The 19616-nt window shown below is 47.4% G+C and overlaps 1 protein-coding gene across 1 annotated transcript in view; it reads right to left on the bottom strand.

The window, feature by feature from the left end:
• Positions 1-18889, bottom strand: part of LOC124027681 (band 4.1-like protein 3) — a gene marked incomplete at its 3' end in the record, with an annotated part of 45050 nt that extends 26161 nt beyond the window's left edge. The window contains 5 exon segments of the mRNA XM_046340049.1: positions 2231-2260; positions 2263-2272; positions 3822-3926; positions 15381-15521; positions 18705-18889. Of these exon segments, the coding sequence (XP_046196005.1) occupies positions 2231-2260; positions 2263-2272; positions 3822-3926; positions 15381-15521; positions 18705-18872 (454 nt within the window).
• Between the last annotated feature and the right edge of the window lie 727 nt (positions 18890-19616).

Here is a 19616-nt window from a genome sequence, read left to right as displayed (position 1 = left end):
GTAGTGTTGTATAGTATAGACTATAGTAGTGTTGTATAGACTATAGTAGTGTTGTATAGACTATAGTAGTGTTGTGTAGTATATATTATAGTATAGACTATAGTAGTGTTGTATAGACTATAGTAGTGTTGTATAGTATAGTATAGACTATAGTAGTGTTGTATAGTATATATTATAGTATAGACTATAGTAGTGTTGTATAGTATAGACTATAGTAGTGTTGTATAGTATAGACTATAGTAGTGTTGTATAGTATAGACTATAGTAGTGTTGTATAGTATAGACTATAGTAGTGTTGTATAGACTATAGTAGTGTTGTATAGTATAGACTATAGTAGTGTTGTATAGTATAGACTATAGTAGTGTTGTATAGTATAGACTATAGTAGTGTTGTATAGACTATAGTAGTGTTGTATAGACTATAGTAGTGTTGTATAGACTATAGTAGTGTTGTATAGTATAGACTATAGTAGTGTTGTATAGACTATAGTAGTGTTGTATAGTATAGACTATAGTAGTGTTGTATAGTATAGACTATAGTAGTGTTGTATAGTATAGACTATAGTAGTGTTGTATAGACTATAGTAGTGTTGTATAAACTATAGTAGTGTTGTATAGACTATAGTAATGTTGTATAGTATAGACTATAGTAGTGTTGTATAGTATAGACTATAGTAGTGTTGTATAGTATAGACTATAGTAGTGTTGTATAGTATAGACTATAGTAGTGTTGTATAGTATAGACTATAGTAGCGTTGTATAGACTATAGTAGCGTTGTATAGACTATAGTAGTGTTGTATAGACTATAGTAGTGTTGTATAGACTAGTAGTGTTGTATAGACTATAGTAGTGTTGTATAGACTAGTAGTGTTGTATAGTATAGACTATCGTAGTATTGTATAGTATAGACTATAGTAGCGTTGTATAGACTATAGTAGCGTTGTATAGACTATAGTAGTGTTGTATAGACTATAGTAGTGTTGTATAGTATAGACTGTAGTATAGGCTATAATAGTACAGTGTAGTGCAGTATAGTGTAGTGCAGTATAGTGTAGTCCAGTATAGTGTAGTCCAGTATAGTGTAGTGCAGTATAGTGTAGTCCAGTACAGTGTAGTGCAGTATAGTGTAGTCCAGTATAGTGTAGTGCAGTACAGTGTAGTGCAGTATAGTGTAGTCCAGTATAGTGTAGTCCAGTACAGTGTAGTGCAGTATAGTGTAGTCCAGTATAGTGTAGTCCAGTATAGTGTAGTCCAGTATAGTGTAGTCCAGTATAGTGTAGTCCAGTATAGTGTAGTCCAGTAGAGTGTAGTCCAGTAGAGTGTAGTCCAGTAGAGTGTAGTCCAGTAGAGTGTAGTCCAGTAGAGTGTAGTCCTGTAGAGTGTAGTCCAGTAGAGTGTAGTCCAGTAGAGTGTAGTCCTGTATAGTGTAGTCCTGTATAGTGTAGTCCAGTATAGTGTAGTCCAGTATAGTGTAACATAGTGTAGGGCAGTATAGTGTAGTCTAACATAGTATAGTCCAGCATAGTGTAGTCCAGTATAGTGTAGTCCAGTATAGTGTAGTCCAGTATAGTGTAGGGCAGTATAGTGTAGTGTAACATAGTGTAGTGCAGTATAGTGTAGTCTAACATAGTATAGTCCAGCATAGTGTAGTCCAGTATAGTGTAGTCCAGTATAGTGTAGTGTGTATAGTATAGTACAGTGTAGTGCAGTGTAACATAGTGTAGTCCAGTATAGTGTAGTCCAGTATAGTGTAGTCTAGCATAGTGTAGTGCAGCATAGTGTAGTCCAGTATAGTGTAGTCCAGTATAGTGTAGTCCAGCATAGTGTAGTCCAGCATAGTGTAGTCCAGCATAGTGTAGTCCAGCATAGTGTAGTCCAGTATAGTGTAGTCCAGCATAGTGTAGTGCAGCAGCATAGTGTAGTATAGTAGTGTAGTCTAGCATAGTGTAGTCCAGCATAGTGTAGTCCAGTATAGTGTAGTCTAGCATAGTGTAGTGCAGCATAGTGTAGTCCAGCATAGTGTAGTGCAGCATAGTGTAGTCCAGCATAGTGTAGTGCAGCATAGTGTAGTCCAGCATAGTGTAGTCCAGTATAGTGTAGTCCAGCAGTGTAGTCCAGCATAGTGTAGTCCAGTATAGTGTAGTCCAGCATAGTGTAGTCCAGTATAGTGTAGTCCAGTATAGTGTAGTCTAGCATAGTGTAACCCTATAAAAACACACTGCAACTCACTCCTTATCTGCTTCTTCAGTTCCTTGTTGGGTCAAGCCAGTTCTGGAGAAAGAGGCAAATTAGTAACGATATATATTAATAAAATCAATGAATGACCACGTATCCAGTCATTAACACTTAGACCTCTACGTTACCACTGCCCTGAGGAGGTCCCCTGGGGAAACTGTTATCAGTCTGTCCACAGAGGGCCGGTATCCACAAACATCTCAGAGTAGTTGTGTTAATCTAGGATCCCCCCCCCCCCCTTGTCTAAGCAACACTGCCCCACACCAAGTTTAGGTATTTATAAAAAATAAAATTAATTATTTAACCTTTTATTTAACTTGGCAAGTCAGTTAAAGAACAAATTCTTATTTACAATGACGGGCCGACACCGGCCAAACCCGGACAGCTGGTGCAATTGTGCCCCGCACTATGGGACTCCCAATCACGGTCGTTTGTGATACAGCCTGGATTCGAACCAGGGTCTGTAGTGACGCCTCTAGCACTGAGATGCAGTGTCTTCGTACCGCTGAACCAGGGTCTGTAGTGATGCCTCGAACACTTAGACCGCTGAACCAGGGTCTGTAGTGACACCTCTACCACTGAGATGCAGTACCTTAGACCTCTGAACCAGGGTCTGTAGTGACACCTCTAGCACTGAGATGTCTTAGACCGCTGAACCAGGGTCTGTAGTGACACCTCTAGCACTGAGATGTCTTAGACCGCTGAACCAGGGTCTGTAGTGACGCCTCTAGCACTGAGATGCAGTGTCTTAGACCTCTGAACCAGGGTCTGTAGTGACGCCTCTAGCACTGAGATGCAGTGTCTTAGACATCTGAACCAGGGTCTGTAGTGACGCCTCTAGCACTGAGATGTCTTAGACCGCTGAACCAGGGTCTGTAGTGACACCTCTAGCACTGAGATGTCTTAGACCGCTGAACCAGGGTCTGTAGTGACGCCTCTAGCACTGAGATGCAGTGTCTTAGACCTCTGAACCAGGGTCTGTAGTGACGCCTCTAGCACTGAGATGCAGTGTCTTAGACATCTGAACCAGGGTCTGTAGTGACGCCTCTAGCACTGAGATGTCTTAGACCGCTGAACCAGGGTCTGTAGTGATGCCTGTAGCACTGAGATGTCTTAGACCGCTGAACCAGGGTCTGTAGTGACACCTCTACCACTAAGATGCAGTGTCTTAGACATCTGAACCAGGGTCTGTAGTGACACCTCTAGCACTGAGATGCAGTGTCTTAGACCTCTGCTCCACTCGGGAGCACAACATTTATCCTAGCTCAGCACTCCTCCTTCCAAATGCTAAATCGATAAAAAGGGCCCTGGTTATAATACTCTTCCTCTACCTTCTGGTTCTCCACATCACAGTACATGATACCAGACTGACACGACAACAGACGGACGGACGGACGGACGGACGGACGGACGGACGGACGGACGGACGGACAGACGGACGGACGGACGGACGGACGGACGGACGGACGGACAGACAGACAGACAGACAGACAGACAGACAGACAGACAGACAGACAGACAGACAGACAGACAGACAGACAGACAGACAGACAGACAGACAGATTTGATGAGTCTCTTCCTCTACCTTCTGGTTCTCCACGTCGCGGTACGTGATGCCAAAGTAGTCCGTCTCCAGCAGGTTCAGATGGTCACACACCTTGGCAAACAGCAGCTGGCCTCTGGCTCGTTTCTGGTGACACACACAGAGCAGTTATTGAACAAGGGTCAGAGTTCACACTATAGGAGAGAACAATAGAGGGAGGCTGTTGGGTGATTTCATATTTCATTGTCCACAGTGCACACTAATGTCAGGGTCGGGATCTGAACCCGGGTCTCCCACGGGAGAAAACGTCTTCCATTAGACCATGAGGAAATTCCCCCAGGGCTACCTCATTACGAGACCATGAGCCAGACTCAGGTCCTGCTACACTAGCATATACCTAGGAATGCCCAACACATTTCTTCTCTCCAAGTGGTATGCTAATGAGGCAGTGTGACAGCGAGGTCACACCAGATCTAATGCAGTATTCGACGTTCGTCCAGGTCCCCCGGGACAATACCGGTCACTAGGGGCAACGGTGATCACTCTTAGCATAGGCTTGCTAGGAAACCGCGGGTCGTATACTGCGAACTCTGGCTCCGTGAAGGATCACAGGTTCAATCCCCAGTGCTAGGCTGGCACTTTTCAATGTATTTACCATAAACCTTAACCTTTTGGAATAAGAATGCCTAAATGTATACTACTGCAGTGGGATAAATCACAGTCGGATTGTTTCTTGGTAGTCTTAAACTAAATCTACTTTGGAAGAAAAGTCTACACCTGTACCACGCAAGATATAGAGTATTACATTTTGAGTTAACATCTCAATATTACACTTTATATAATAATATAATAATAATATATGCCATTTAGCAGACGCTTTTATCCAAAGCGACTTACAGTCATGTGTGCATACATTCTACGTATGGGTGGTCCCGGGGATCGAACCCACTACCCTGGCGTTACAAGCGCCATGCTCTACCAACTGAGCTACACAGGACCCCATATACATCACACAAGACTGAAATATAAATATAACAATTTGACAAAGAAACACTGCATGTTAATTACTTTTAATATATTTTTTAAATAATTATGAAAAATATGAATAACATCCTCCTAGTCTCTAGTGGATAACGGAACAAAACGGAACCCGTCTCTAGTGGAAAACGGAACCCGTCTCTAGTGGATAATGGAACATAATGGAACCCGTCTCTAGTGGATAACGGAACCCGTCTCTAGTGGATAACGGAACCCGTCTCTAGTGGATAACGGAACCCGTCTCTAGTGGATAACGGAACCCGTCTCTAGTGGATAACGGAACCCGTCTCTAGTGGATAACGGAACCCGTCTCTAGTGGATAACGGAACCCGTCTCTAGTGGATAACGGAACCCGTCTCTAGTGGATAACGGAACCCGTCTCTAGTGGATAACGGAACCCGACAGACTAGTGGATAACGGAACCCGTCTCTAGTGGATAACGGAACCCGTCTCTAGTGGATAACGGAACCCGTCTCTAGTGGATAACGGAATCCGTCTCTAGTGGATAATGGAACCCGTCTCTAGTGGAAAACGGAACCCGTCTCTAGTGGATAATGGAACCAGTCTCTAGTGGATAATGGAACAAAACGGAACCCGTCTCTAGTGGATAACGGAACCCGTCTCTAGTGGATAACGGAACCAGTCTCTAGTGGATAACGGAACCCGTCTCTAGTGGATAATGGAACCCGTCTCTAGTGGAAAACGGAACATAATGGAACCTGTCTCTAGTGGAAAACGGAACCCGTCTCTAGTGGATAATGGAACCCGTCTCTAGTGGAAAACGGAACCCGCCTCTAGTGGAAAACGGAACCCGTCTCTAGTGGAAAACGGAACATAATGGAACCCGTCTCTAGTGGAAAACGGAACATAATGGAACCCGTCTCTAGTGGAAAACGGAACATAATGGACCCCGTCTCTAGTGGATAATGGAACCCGTCTCTAGTGGATAACGGAACCAGTCTCTAGTGGATAACGGAACCAGTCTCTAGTGGATAATGGAACCAGTCTCTAGTGGATAACGGAACCAGTCTCTAGTGGATAACGGAACCAGTCTCTAGTGGATAATGGAACCAGTCTCTAGTGGATAATGGAACCCGTCTCTAGTGGAAAACGGAACATAATGGACCCCGTCTCTAGTGGATAACGGAACCCGTCTCTAGTGGATAACGGAACCAGTCTCTAGTGGAAAACGGAACCCGTCTCTAGTGGATAACGGAACCCGTCTCTAGTGGATAACGGAACCCGTCTCTAGTGGAAAACGGAACCCGTCTCTAGTGGAAAACGGAACCCGTCTCTAGTGGAAAACGGAACCCGTCTCTAGTGGAAAACGGAACCCGTCTCTAGTGGATAACGGAACCAGTCTCTAGTGGATAATGGAACCCGTCTCTAGTGGATAATGGAACCCGTCTCTAGTGGAAAACAGAACCCGTCTCTAGTGGATAACGGAACCTGTCTCTAGTGGATAACGGAACCTGTCTCTAGTGGATAACGGAACATAACGGAACCCGTCTCTAGTGAATAATGGAACCCGTCTGTAGTGGAAAACAGAACCAGTCTCTAGTGGAAAACGGAACCCGTCTCTAGTGGATAACGGAACCAGTCTCTAGTGGAAAACGGAACCCGTCTCTAGTGGATAACGGAACCCGTCTCTAGTGGAAAACGGAACCCGTCTCTAGTGGAAAACGGAACCCGTCTCTAGTGGAAAACGGAACCCGTCTCTAGTGGAAAACGGAACCCGTCTCTAGTGGATAATGGAACCCGTCTCTAGTGGATAATGGAACCCGTCTCTAGTGGAAAACAGAACCCGTCTCTAGTGGATAACGGAACCTGTCTCTAGTGGATAACGGAACCTGTCTCTAGTGGATAACGGAACATAACGGAACCCGTCTCTAGTGGATAATGGAACCCGTCTGTAGTGGAAAACAGAACCCGTCTCTAGTGGATAATGGAACCCGTCTCTAGTGGAAAACAGAACCCGTCTCTAGTGGATAACGGAACCCGTCTCTAGTGGATAACGGAACCAGTCTCTAGTAGATAACGGAACCCGTCTCTAGTAGATAATGGAACCCGTCTCTAGTGGAAAACAGAACCCGTCTCTAGTGGAAAATGGAACCCGTCTCTAGTGGATAACGGAACATAACGGAACCCGTCTCTAGTGGATAACGGAACATAACGGAACCCGTCTCTAGTGGATAACGGAACATAACGGAACCCGTCTCTAGTGGATAACGGAACCCGTCTCTAGTGGATAACGGAACCCGTCTCTAGTGGATAATGGAACCAGTCTCTAGTGGAAAACGGAACCCGTCTCTAGTGGATAATGGAACCCGTCTCTAGTGGATAACGGAACCTGTCTCTAGTGGATAACGGAACCCGTCTCTAGTGGATAACGGAACCCGTCTCTAGTGGATAACGGAACGCGTCTCTAGTGGATAATGGAACCCGTCTCTAGTGGAAAACAGAACCCGTCTCTAGTGGATAACGGAACCAGTCTCTAGTGGATAATGGAACCCGTCTCTAGTGGAAAACAGAACCCGTCTCTAGTGGAAAACAGAACCCGTCTCTACTGTTCTGACATCTCCTCCCCCTCCCCGCTGTTCTGTCATCTCCTCGTCTCTGTGTGTTATCCTCCTCCTCTCTGTGTGTTATCCTCCTCCTCCTCTCTGTGTGTTATCCTCCTCCTCCTCTCTGTGTGTTATCCTCCTCCTCTCTGTGTGTTATCCTCCTCCTCCTCTCTGTGTGTTATCCTCCTCCTCCTCTCTGTGTGTTATCCTCCTCCTCCTCTCTGTGTGTTATCCTCCTCCTCCTCCCTGTGTGTTATCCTCCTCCTCCTCTCTGTGTGTTATCCTCCTCCTCTCTGTGTGTTATCCACCTCCTCTCTATGTGTTATCCTCCTCCTCCTCTCTGTGTGTTATCCTCCTCCTCTGTGTGTTATCCTCCTCCTCCTCTCTGTGTGTTATCCTCCTCCTCATCTCTGTGTGTTATCCTCCTCTCTCTGTGTGTTATCTTCCTCCTCCTCCTCCTCTGTGTGTTATCCTCCTCTCTGTGTGTTATCCTCCTCCTCCTCCTCTGTGTGTTATCCTCCTCCTCCTCTCTGTGTGTTATCCACCTCCTCCTCTCTGTGTGTTATCCTCCTCTCTGTGTGTTATCCACCTCCTCCTCTCTGTGTGTTATCCTCCTCCTCTCTGTGTTATCCTCCTCCTCATCTCTGTGTGTTATCCTCCTCTCTCTGTGTGTTATCTTCCTCCTCCTCCTCCTCTGTGTGTTTTCCTCCTCTCTGTGTGTTATCCTCCTCCTCCTCCTTTGTGTGTTATCCTCCTCCTCCTCCTCTGTGTGTCATCCTCCTCCTCCTCTCTGTGTGTTATCCACCTCCTCCTCTCTGTGTGTTATCCTCCTCTCTGTGTTATCCATCTCCTCTCTGTGTGTTATCCTCCTCCTCCTCCTCTGTGTGTTATCCACCTCCTCTCTGTGTGTTATCCTCCTCCTCCTCCTCCCTGTGTGTTATCCTCCTCCTCCTCTCTGTGTGTTATCCTCCTCTCTGTGTGTTATCCATCTACTCTCTGTGTGTCATCCTCCTCCTCCTCCTCTGTGTGTTATCCTCCTCCTCTCTGTGTGTTATCCTCCTCCTCCTCCTCTGTGTGTTATCCTCCTCCTCCTCCTCTGTGTGTTATCCTCCTCCTCCTCTGTGTGTTATCCACCTCCTCCTCCTCTCTGTGTGTTATCCACCTCCTCCTCCTCCTATCTGTGTGTTATCCTCCTCCTCCTGTCTGTGTGTTATCCACCTCCTCCTCCCTGTGTGTTATCCACCTCCTCCTCCTCTCTGTGTGTTATCCTCCTCCTCCTCTCTGTGTGTTATCCTCCTCCTCCTCTCTGTGTGTTATCCTCCTCCTCCTCTCTGTGTGTTATCCTCCTCCTCCTCTCTGTGTGTTATCCTCCTCCCCCTCTCTGTGTGTTATCCTCCTCCTCCTCCCTGTGTGTTATCCTCCTCCTCCTCTCTGTGTGTTATCCTCCTCCTCCTCTCTGTGTGTTATCCTCCTCCTCCTCTCTGTGTGTTATCCTCCTCCCCCTCCTCTGTGTGTTATCCTACTCCTCTCTGTGTGTTATCCACCTCCTCTGTGTGTTATCCTCCTCCCCCTCCTCTGTGTGTTATCCACCTCCTCCTCTCTGTGTGTTATCCTCCACCTCCTCTCTGTGTGTTATCCACCTCCTCCTCTCTGTGTGTTATCCTCCTCCTCTCTGTGTGTTATCCTCCTCCTCTTCTCTGTGTGTTATCCTCCTCCTCCTCTCTGTGTGTTATCCTCCTCCTCTCTGTGTGTTATCCTCCTCCTCTTCTCTGTGTGTTATCCTCCTCCTCTTCTCTGTGTGTTATCCTCCTCCTCTTCTCTGTGTGTTATCCTCCTCCTCTTCTCTGTGTGTTATCCTCCTCCTCCTCTCTGTGTGTTATCCTCCTCCTCCTCTCTGTGTGTTATCCTCCTCCTCCTCTCTGTGTGTTATCCTCCTCCTCCTCTCTGTGTGTTATCCTCCTCCTCCTCTCTGTGTGTTATCCTCCTCCTCCTCTCTGTGTGTTATCCTCCTCCTCCTCTCTGTGTGTTATCCTCCTCCTCCTCTCTGTGTGTTATCCTCCTCCCCTCTCTGTGTGTTATCCTCCTCCTCCTCTCTGTGTGTTATCCTCCTCCTCTCTGTGTGTTATCCTCCTCCTCCTCTCTGTGTGTTATCCTCCTCCTCCTCTCTGTGTGTTATCCTCCTCCTCCTCTCTGTGTGTTATCCTCCTCTCTGTGTGTTATCCTCCTCTCTGTGTGTTATCCTCCTCTCTGTGTGTTATCCACCTCCTCTCTGTGTGTTATCCTCCTCCTCTCTGTGTGTTATCCTCCTCCTCTCTGTGTGTTATACTCCTCCTCTCTGTGTGTTATCCTCCTCCTCCTCTCTGTGTGTTATCCTCCTCCTCCTCTCTGTGTGTTATCCACCTCCTCCTCTGTGTGTTATCCACCTCCTCCTCTGTGTGTTATCCACCTCCTCCTCTGTGTGTTATCCACCTCCTCTCTGTGTGTTATCCTCCTCCTCCTCTCTGTGTGTGTTATCCTCCTCCTCTCTGTGTGTGTTATCCTCCTCCTCTCTGTGTGTGTTATCCTCCTCCTCTCTGTGTGTTATCCTCCTCCTCCTCTCTGTGTGTTATCCTCCTCCTCCTCTCTGTGTGTTATCCTCCTCCTCCTCTCTGTGTGTTATCCTCCTCCTCCTCTCTGTGTGTTATCCTCCTCCTCCTCTCTGTGTGTTATCCTCCTCCTCCTCTCTGTGTGTTATCCTCCTCCTCTTCTTCTTTCACAGCAGGCTGTAGCTGTGCAGTCTGGCTAGCTTCCAGTCGAACTCCCTCTGAGTCCCTGGGGATATATTTAGGTTGCTGTTACCGCCTCCCTCCCTCTCCCCAGTCTCACAGAGCCCTGGCATAACTCTGCCCTGGCATAACTCTGCCCTGGCATAACTCTGCCCTGGCATAACTCTGCCCTGGCATAACTCCGCCCTGGCATAACTCCGCCCTGGCATAACTCCGCCCTGGCATAACTCCGCCCTGGCATAACTCTGGCTTCGACAGACACTTCAAAACCAGCAGGAATAACATCCCCGGCAGTTAGCACAGACTGATGTCACACCCAATCAGACAGTCACACCAACACAGACTGATGTCACACCCAATCAGACAGTCACACCAACACAGACTGATGTCACACCCAATCAGACAGTCACACCAGCACAACATCACCCTAGCGCAATCAGACAGTCACACCAACACAGACTGATGTCCGCCCGGCCCCCGATTCTGCACTATGACCCGTTCGCCCGCCCCCCCCCGATTCTGCACTAGACCCGTTCACACCCCATTCTGCACTATGACCCGTTCGCCCGCCCCCGATTCTGCACTATGACCCGTCACCGCCCCCGATTCTGCACTATGACCCGTTCGCCCGCCCCCCCCCCAATTCTGCACTATGACCCGTTCGCACACTGCACTATGACCCGTTCGCCCGACCCCCGATTCTGCACTATGACCCGTTCGCCCGATTCTGCACTATGACCCGTTCGCCCGCCCCCCCGATTCTGCACTATGACCCGTTCGCCCGGCCCCCCCCCGATTCTGCACTATGACCCGTGATGTCCGCCCCCCCGATTCTGCACTATGACCCGTTCGCCCGGCCCCCCCCCCATTCTGCACTATGACCGTTCGCCCGGCCCCCGATTCTGCACTATGACCCGTTCGCCCGGCCCCCCCCCGATTCTGCACTATGAACCCGTCCGCCCGGCCACCGATTCTGCACTATGATAACTGTATTTAGGCTATGAATCACCCCCCCCCCGTAGTAACTATGGCGGTTCTTAAAAAGGTTCTACGAAAATCTAAGCTTATTAATAATGAGATTGGGGCTCAGGATTACAACAATAAAACCCATATTAAGAGAAAACAGCCACTAAGCTAAGGTGGCGGCGGTAATATAGTAGAGATAAGCCGTTATATATATATATAACACTTAACTACACCAACCCCTCGGTGACTCTCCTTAACAACAACAAACACCAAAACAGCAGCATGTTTCAGGCCTTAGTCGTAGGGTAAACTAGAATTTTGTTTTAAAAGGTCGAGCTACAAGGGGAAACTAATGATTCTTCCCTCAGACTTGAAGGAAGATCACAGTGAATACATTTTTCCCCACGGGGGGTGAGCGAGTGAGAGAGTGAGAGGGAGACCGTGCGAGAGCGACAGTGAGAGAGCGACAGTGAGAGAGCGACAGTGAGAGAGCGACAGTGAGAGAGCGACAGTGAGAGAGCGACAGTGAGAGAGCGACAGTGAGAGAGCGACAGTGAGAGAGCGACAGTGAGAGAGCGACAGTGCGACAGTGCGAGAGAGCGAGAGAGCGAGAGAGAGAGAGAGAGAGAGAGACAGTGAGAGAGAGACAGAGAGAGACAGAGAGAGACAGTGAGAGAGAGACAGTGAGAGAGAGAGAGAGAGAGAGACAGTGAGAGAGAGAGAGAGAGACAGTGAGAGAGAGAGAGAGAGACAGAGAGAGAGAGAGACAGTGAGAGACAGTGAGAGAGACAGTGAGAGAGAGAGAGAGAGAGAGAGAGAGAGAGAGAGAGAGAGAGAGAGAGAGAGAGAGAGAGAGAGAGAGAGAGAGAGAGTGAGACAGAGACAGAGACAGAGGGAGACAGAGGGAGACAGAGGGAGACAGAGGGAGACCGTGCGAGAGAGAGGGAGACCGTGCGAGAGAGAGGGAGACCGTGCGAGAGAGAGGGAGACCGTGCGAGAGAGAGGGAGACCGTGCGAGAGAGAGGGAGACCGTGCGAGAGAGAGGGAGACCGTGCGAGAGAGAGGGAGACCGTGCGAGAGAGAGGGAGACCGTGCGAGAGAGAGGGAGACCGTGCGAGAGAGAGGGAGACCGTGCGAGAGAGAGGGAGACCGTGCGAGAGAGAGGGAGACCGTGCGGGCGAGACCGTGAGAGAGAGAGAGAGATACAGTGAGAGAGAGAGACAGTGACAGAGAGACAGAGACAGAGAGAGAGACCGTGAGAGAGAGAGGGAGACAGTCTGTCAGTACTAAACTGGTCTTCCGACAGTAATGGGAATGAGATAAAAACAGACTCCCTACAACGAACTGAGTATCTTCATTTAACCTCAATGTTCTCAATGTGTGATATGTTATTGGCTTTAACCAGCCTGTAACCAGCTGGCCGGTGTAATATAATAATATATAATAATAATAATAATAATATAATAATAATAATAATAATATATGCCATTTAGCAGACGCTTTTATCCAAAGCGACTTACAGTCATGTGTGCAAACATTCTACGTATGGATGGTCCCGGGGATCGAACCCACTTCCCTGGCGTTACAAGCGCCATGCTCTACCAACTGAGCTACAGAAGGTGTGATATGTTGTTGGCTTTAACCAGCCTGTAACCAGCTGGCCTGTGTGGTATGTTGCTGGCTTTTAATCAGCCTGTAACCAGCTGGCCTGTGTGGTATATTGCTGGCTGTAACCAGCCTGTAACCAGCTGGCCGGTGTGATATGTTGCTGGCTTTAACCAGCCTGTAACCAGCTGGCCTGTGTGGTATGTTGCTGGCTTTTAACCAGCCTGTAACCAGCTGGCCTGTGTGGTATGTTGCTGGCTTTTAACCAGCCTGTAACCAGCTGGCCTGTGTGGTATGTTGCTGGCTTTTAACCAGCCTGTAACCAGCTGGCCTGTGTGATATGTTGCTGGCTTTAACCAGCCTGTAACCAGCTGGCCTGTGTGGTATGTTGCTGGCTTTTAATCAGCCTGTAACCAGCTGGCCTGTGTGGTATATTGCTGGCTGTAACCAGCCTGTAACCAGCTGGCCGGTGTGATATGTTGCTGGCTTTAACCAGCCTGTAACCAGCTGGCCTGTGTGGTATGTTGCTGGCTTTTAACCAGCCTGTAACCAGCTGGCCTGTGTGGTATGTTGCTGGCTGTAACCAGCCTGTAACCAGCTGGCCTGTGTGGTATGTTGCTGGCTTTTAACCAGCCTGTAACCAGCTGGCCTGTGTGATATGTTGCTGGCTTTCACCAGCCTGTAACCAGCTGGCCTGTGTGATATGTTGCTGGCTTTAACCAGCCTGTAACCAGCTGGCCTGCGTGATATGTTGCTGGCTTTCACCAGCCTGTAACCAGCTGGCCTGCGTGATATGTTGCTGGCTTTCACCAGCCTGTAACCAGCTGGCCTGCGTGATATGTTGCTGGCTTTCACCAGCCTGTAACCAGCTGGCCGGTGTGATATGTTGCTGGCTTTCACCAGCCTGTAACCAGCTGGCCTGTGTGGTATGTTGCTGGCTGTAACCAGCCTGTAACCAGCTGGCCTGTGTGGTATGTTGCTGGCTGTAACCAGCCTGTAACCAGCTGGCCTGTGTGATATGTTGCTCTGACATCATTGCTCTGAGGGAGGGGTGGAGTGGAGGGAGGAGGGAGGGGTGGAGGGAGGGAGGGGTGGAGGAGGGAGGGAAGGAGGGAGGGGTGGAGTGGAGGAGAAAGGGAAGGAGGGAGGGGTGGAGGGAGTGGCTGATGGAGGGAGGGGTGGAGGGAGTGGCTGATTTACATTTACATTTACATTTAAGTCATTTAGCAGACGCTCTTATCCAGAGCGACTTACAAATTGATGGAGGGAGGGAGGGAAGGAGGGAGGAGGGAGGGAAGGAGGGAGGGGAGGAGGAGGGAGGGGTGGAGGAGGGAGGGAAGGAGGGAGGGGTGGAGGAGGGAGGGGAGGAGGAGGGGTGGAGGGAGGAGGGGGCTGGTGGAGGGATGAGGAGGGAGGGGTGGAGGGTAGAGGGAGGGAGAAGGACTGAAGGAGAGAGGGGGGATACTATAAATCTGTTAACACATGAGGCAACCCAGGGAGATCCCTCGGGAGGCTCTCTCCCCTCCTCACAGTCTTCTCTCATGCAGGGGAGGCCCATACACTAACACATGACCCCGCCACAGACCACACCCCAGGGGGGTCATATAAACAGCTCTCAATCATTCTCATCGTGTTCTGATTATGACGTCATGATGTAGAATGTATCACAGTGTAAAACGTGGAAGCAGCTGGTCTCTTTGTGTGGAAGGCTGAGCTCCTGAAGTCGTCCCTCTCTCTCCTTCCCACAACATCCAATAACTGTTCTGTGTGGGCATGTGCATTTACCTCATCCATCTGTCAATCAATGACTGTATCAGTCCAGATATAACTCAATATGAAGCAAGAAACCAAATTGTATTAATTCCAAAAATGTAAAAATGACCCCAACAGTTACTGCAATCTACCCCCCCCCCAACGACCCCCAAATGAGCTCATACACCAATCCCTGTATGTCTACACCCCGTCCAGACGAGACGTTGTTCAGAAGTGCTGGATGTCCACAGCAGGAGAGTAAATTAGGATGGGGAGTGACTCACACAGAGAACAGTGAGAAGGACACTGATCCTCTTAAACCCACACCCCATACCGAACAACCGTTCCTAAAGCCCTCTACACAACCACACAAACGTCTCCTGTTCCAAAGCCCCCCCCCCATCCAAACATAGGGCTAATCTCCCCCTCCCCCCCTAACGGGGCTCTATCCTCTATCTGTTTGTTTGGGTGGAAGGAACGTTGAGTCCTTGGCATGTTGAAGCTTCTCCACGCTTGTCTACACAACTCTAGACTAAATACATCTGACAAAACTGGAAGCTAAGTTGCTGTTACTTTATGCCTTTTGAGATGATAGTTTCTCTGGATATTTGATGGCAGTAAAGTACATTTTATCTGTCTAATTTGAGAGAGAGAGAGATCAAATCTGAAAAGAGCTATTAGACTTTCGTCCAATCACATCCACCCTGGACGGACGGCAGATAGCAGCAACCTCCTCCTCCCCTCCTCTTCCTCATCCCCCCTGCACTCACATCCACCCTGGACGGACAGCAGATAGCAGCAACCTCCTCCCCTCCTCCTCCTCTTCCTCCCTGTACTCACATCCACCCTGGACGGACAGCAGATAGCAGCAACCTCCTCCTCCTCCTCTTCCTCACCCCCCCTGTACTCACATCCACCGTCATGGTGTAGTCGGAGCCATCTAGAAGGGTGATTTTACACTGCATGTTCTTCAGCTTCCTGACTCCCCTCAGTGGAGACTTGATTGACAGGCGACTGGTTGACGACCTGGTGGACGACAGGTCCTCCTCAAACTAGAGAAAGGAAACACCGACAGGGTTTAGCGATTGAGGATTATTATTATTATTATTATTATCATTAGGAGCCAGTTGTCTACATTTTCATTGAGCAAACGCTCTTATTTACATTTAAGTCATTTAGCAGACGCTCTTATTTACATTTACGTCATTTAGCAGACGCTCTTATCCAGAGCAGAATGTATCCATTAGTTATCACTGCATCCATCTTAAAGTAGCAAGGTGAGCAAGTGTCTGTTAAGTACGTGTTGTTGGTATGTCAATGACAGATAAGAAACAGGATGTTTAGTCATTAAATAGCCAGAGGAAATTAATCCACTATGACAATGTTTGATCAGTCCCATCCCCAGAAACAACTTTCCTGAGTTTTCTTGTCCTCGCAAGAAAATCTAATTTTCCACGGCACTTCCAACTCACAATTTGTTTCACCGTAAACAAATTGACAACAGAATTTCAGCACGCTTATAGGGAAGGACATTCAACAAGCACAGCACTTACACAAATGACTGATGATTGGCTGAGAGAAATGTATGATTAAAAAGATTGTGGGGGCTGTTTTGTTAGACTTCAGTGCAGCTTTTGACATTATCGATCGTAGTCTGCTGGTGTAAAAATGTATGTGTGTTACACCCTCTGATATAATGTGAATAAAGAGTTACCTTGTCTAACAGAACACAGAGGGTGTTCTTTAATGGAAGCCTCTTCAACATAATCCAGGTAGAATCAGGAATTCCCCAGGGCAGCTGTCTAGGCCCCTAACTTTTTTCAATCTTTACAAATGACATGCCACTGGTTGAGTAAAGCCAGTGTGTCTATGTATGCAGATGACTCAACACTATACATGTCAGCTACAACAGTGACTGAAATGACTGTTAAGTGTTGCAAAGTGCTGCAAAGTGCTGCAGTTAGTTTCAGAATGGGTGGGAAGGAATAAGTTTGTCCTAAATATTTCTAAAACAAAAAGCATTTTATTTGGGACAAATCATTCACTAAACCCTAAACCCTAAACCTCAACTAAATATTTTAATAAATAATTGGAAATTGAGCAAGTTGAGGTGACTAAACTGCTTGGAGTAACCCTAGATTGTAAACTGTCATGGTCAAAACATATTGATACAACAGTAGCTAAGACGAGGAGAGAAGTTTGCCCATAATAAAGAGCTGCTCTACCTTCTTAACAGCACTATCAACAAGGCAGGTCCTACAGGCCCTAGTTTCTACCTTCTTAACAGCACTATCAACAAGGCAGGTCCTACAGGCCCTAGTTTCTACCTTCTTAACAACACTATCAAGAAGGCAGGTCCTGCAGGCCCTAGTTTCTACCTTCTCAACAACACTATCAACAAGGCAGGCCCTACAGGCCCTAGTTTCTACCTTCTCAACAACACTATCAACAAGGCAGGCCCTACAGGCCCTAGTTTCTACCTTCTTAACAGCACTATCAACAAGGCAGGTCCTACAGGCCCTAGTTTCTACCTTCTTAACAGCACTATCAACAAGGCAGGTCCTACAGGCCCTAGTTTCTACCTTCTTAACAGCACTATCAACAAGGCAGGTCCTACAGGCCCTAGTTTCTACCTTCTTAACAACTCTATCAACAAGGCAGGTCCTACAGGCCCTAGTTTCTACCTTCTTAACAACACTATCAACAAGGCAGGTCCCACAGGCCCTAGTTTCTACCTTCTTAACAGCACTATCAACAAGGCAGGTCCTACAGGCCCTAGTTTCTACCTTCTTAACAACACTATCAACAAGGCAGGTCCTACAGGCCCTAGTTTCTACCTTCTTAACAACACTATCAACAAGGCAGGTCCTACAGGCCCTAGTTTCTACCTTCTTAACAGCACTATCAACAAGGCAGGTCCTACAGGCCCTAGTTTCTACCTTCTTAACAGCACTATCAACAAGGCAGGTCCTACAGGCCCTAGTTTCTACCTTCTTAACAACACTATCAACAAGGCAGGTCCTACAGGCCCTTGTTTCTACCTTAACAACACTATCAACAAGGCAGGTCCTACAGGCCCTAGTTTCTACCTTCTTAACAGCACTATCAACAAGGCAGGTCCTACAGGCCTTAGTTTTTTGGGACCTGGACTACTGTTCAGGTGCCACAAAGAAGGACATAGGAAAATTGCAATTGACAGCACGGCTGGTCCTTGGATGTACACTGAGAGCTAATATTAATAATATGCATGTCAGTCTCTCCTGGCTGAAAGTGGAGGAGAGATCGACTTCATCACTATTTGCATTTATGAGAGGTATTGACATGTTGAATGCACCGAGCTGTCTGTCTAAACTACTGGCACACAGCTCGGACACCCATGCACACCCCACAAGACTCTTCACAGTCCCCTGGTCCAGAACAGACTATGGAACTCTATTCCACAGTACCACATAGAGCCATGACTACATGGAACTCTATTCCACAGTACCACATAGAGCCATGACTACATGGAACTCTATTCCACAGTACCACATAGAGCCATGACTACATAGAACTCTATTCCACAGTACCACATAGAGCCATGACTACATGGAACTCTATTCCACAGTACCACATAGAGCCATGACTACATGGAACTCTACTCCATATCTGGTAACTGATGCAGCAGGAGAATCAGATTTAAAAAAACAGATTAAAAATACACCTTATTGAACAGCAGGGGACTGTGAAGAGACACAAACATAGGCACAAACATAGGCACGCACACACACACACACACACACACACACACACACACACACACACACACACACACACACACACACACACACACACACACACACACACACACACACACACACACACACACACACACACACACACACAGATTTTGTACTGTGAAATTTTACAAACTGCCATCATTTTGCTGGACCCCAGGAAGAGTAGCTGCTGCCTTGGCAGGAACTAATGGGGATCCATAATAAATCCCAGGAAGAGTAGCTGCTGCCTTGGCAGGAACTAATGGGGATCCATAATAAACAGTAGTGCACTATATAGGGAATAGGGCTCGGTTAAATAGTAGTGCACTATATAGGGAATCGGGCTCTTTTAAATAGTAGTGCACTATATAGGGAACAGGGCTCTATTAAACAGAGTAAACGACCTGCTCAGCACTGTGACCCCCTACTACACTGTAATGTCAGTGAATTAACAAATCAGTAGCTACGAAGTCTCACCTGGTTATTCTTGGCAGGTGTGCTGTGTCCCGCGGCGGCTGGGAAGTGTTCTGCTGTCTTCTCCTTCCCTCCTTTCTCCTTCCCTCCTTTCTCCTTCCCTCCTTTCTCCTTCCCTCCTTTCCCCTGCTGCTGCTTGGGCTCAGAGTCGGCTCCTGATTCAGTCGTCATGGCGAATCACACTGGAACAGAGAGAAAGAGGAGGCGGAAGAGAGGATTTAGATGAGTCAACTCGGAGTCGTTCCATGTCATTTCAGCAGGCCATGATGATACCCACCCGATCTCAGGTGGTTAGGAAAATGTTTTTGGTAGTTAGAAACAGGTAAGATTGGCATTCCTGAAACATTATTTTGTTTAAATAAAATGTTCTCTGAGAAAGTTGGCGAATTGATTGTTCCCATTTTAAATGTATAGGATTCGTATAATATATATCAACATCCGATTTGGACTAAACGTTTTCCTACCAATGAGTAAGACATGAGGAATCCCACCCCAAACAATAAAAAGGTCGCCCACGGACCCCGCCATGCCAATCCCACCCCAACAACCAGAATAAAGTAGAAGTGCTCTGTTTGACAAGTAGTATGACGCTGCGGATTGGAGTATTGCTTCTCCATACTATGTAATGTATTCCCTGTGAATATATATTATATATTATTATAAAGTCGTGTGAAAGTACCATGTTTTGAGCACTAGATGCTGCTGTTCCTGCTATACCACCACACTTTTATCCATTTTGCTGGGCTCTTGTGTTTATTAATTAAATATAACATTTTCTTTGCAACTTTGGGTTAGAAAACCAATAGTTTTAGATCATAACTAAGAATAGAATTGTGGTTATCCTCACAATTCAAGTCAGTCTTCCATTATTTTTTAAAGCCATTTACTTTACTGCTCCTACCTCACAGTGACACC

This window comes from Oncorhynchus gorbuscha, unplaced genomic scaffold (genome assembly GCF_021184085.1).
Source record: "Oncorhynchus gorbuscha isolate QuinsamMale2020 ecotype Even-year unplaced genomic scaffold, OgorEven_v1.0 Un_scaffold_3461, whole genome shotgun sequence".
Taxonomy (NCBI): domain Eukaryota; kingdom Metazoa; phylum Chordata; class Actinopteri; order Salmoniformes; family Salmonidae; genus Oncorhynchus; species Oncorhynchus gorbuscha.
This window is presented reverse-complemented; position numbering and strand designations above follow the sequence as displayed.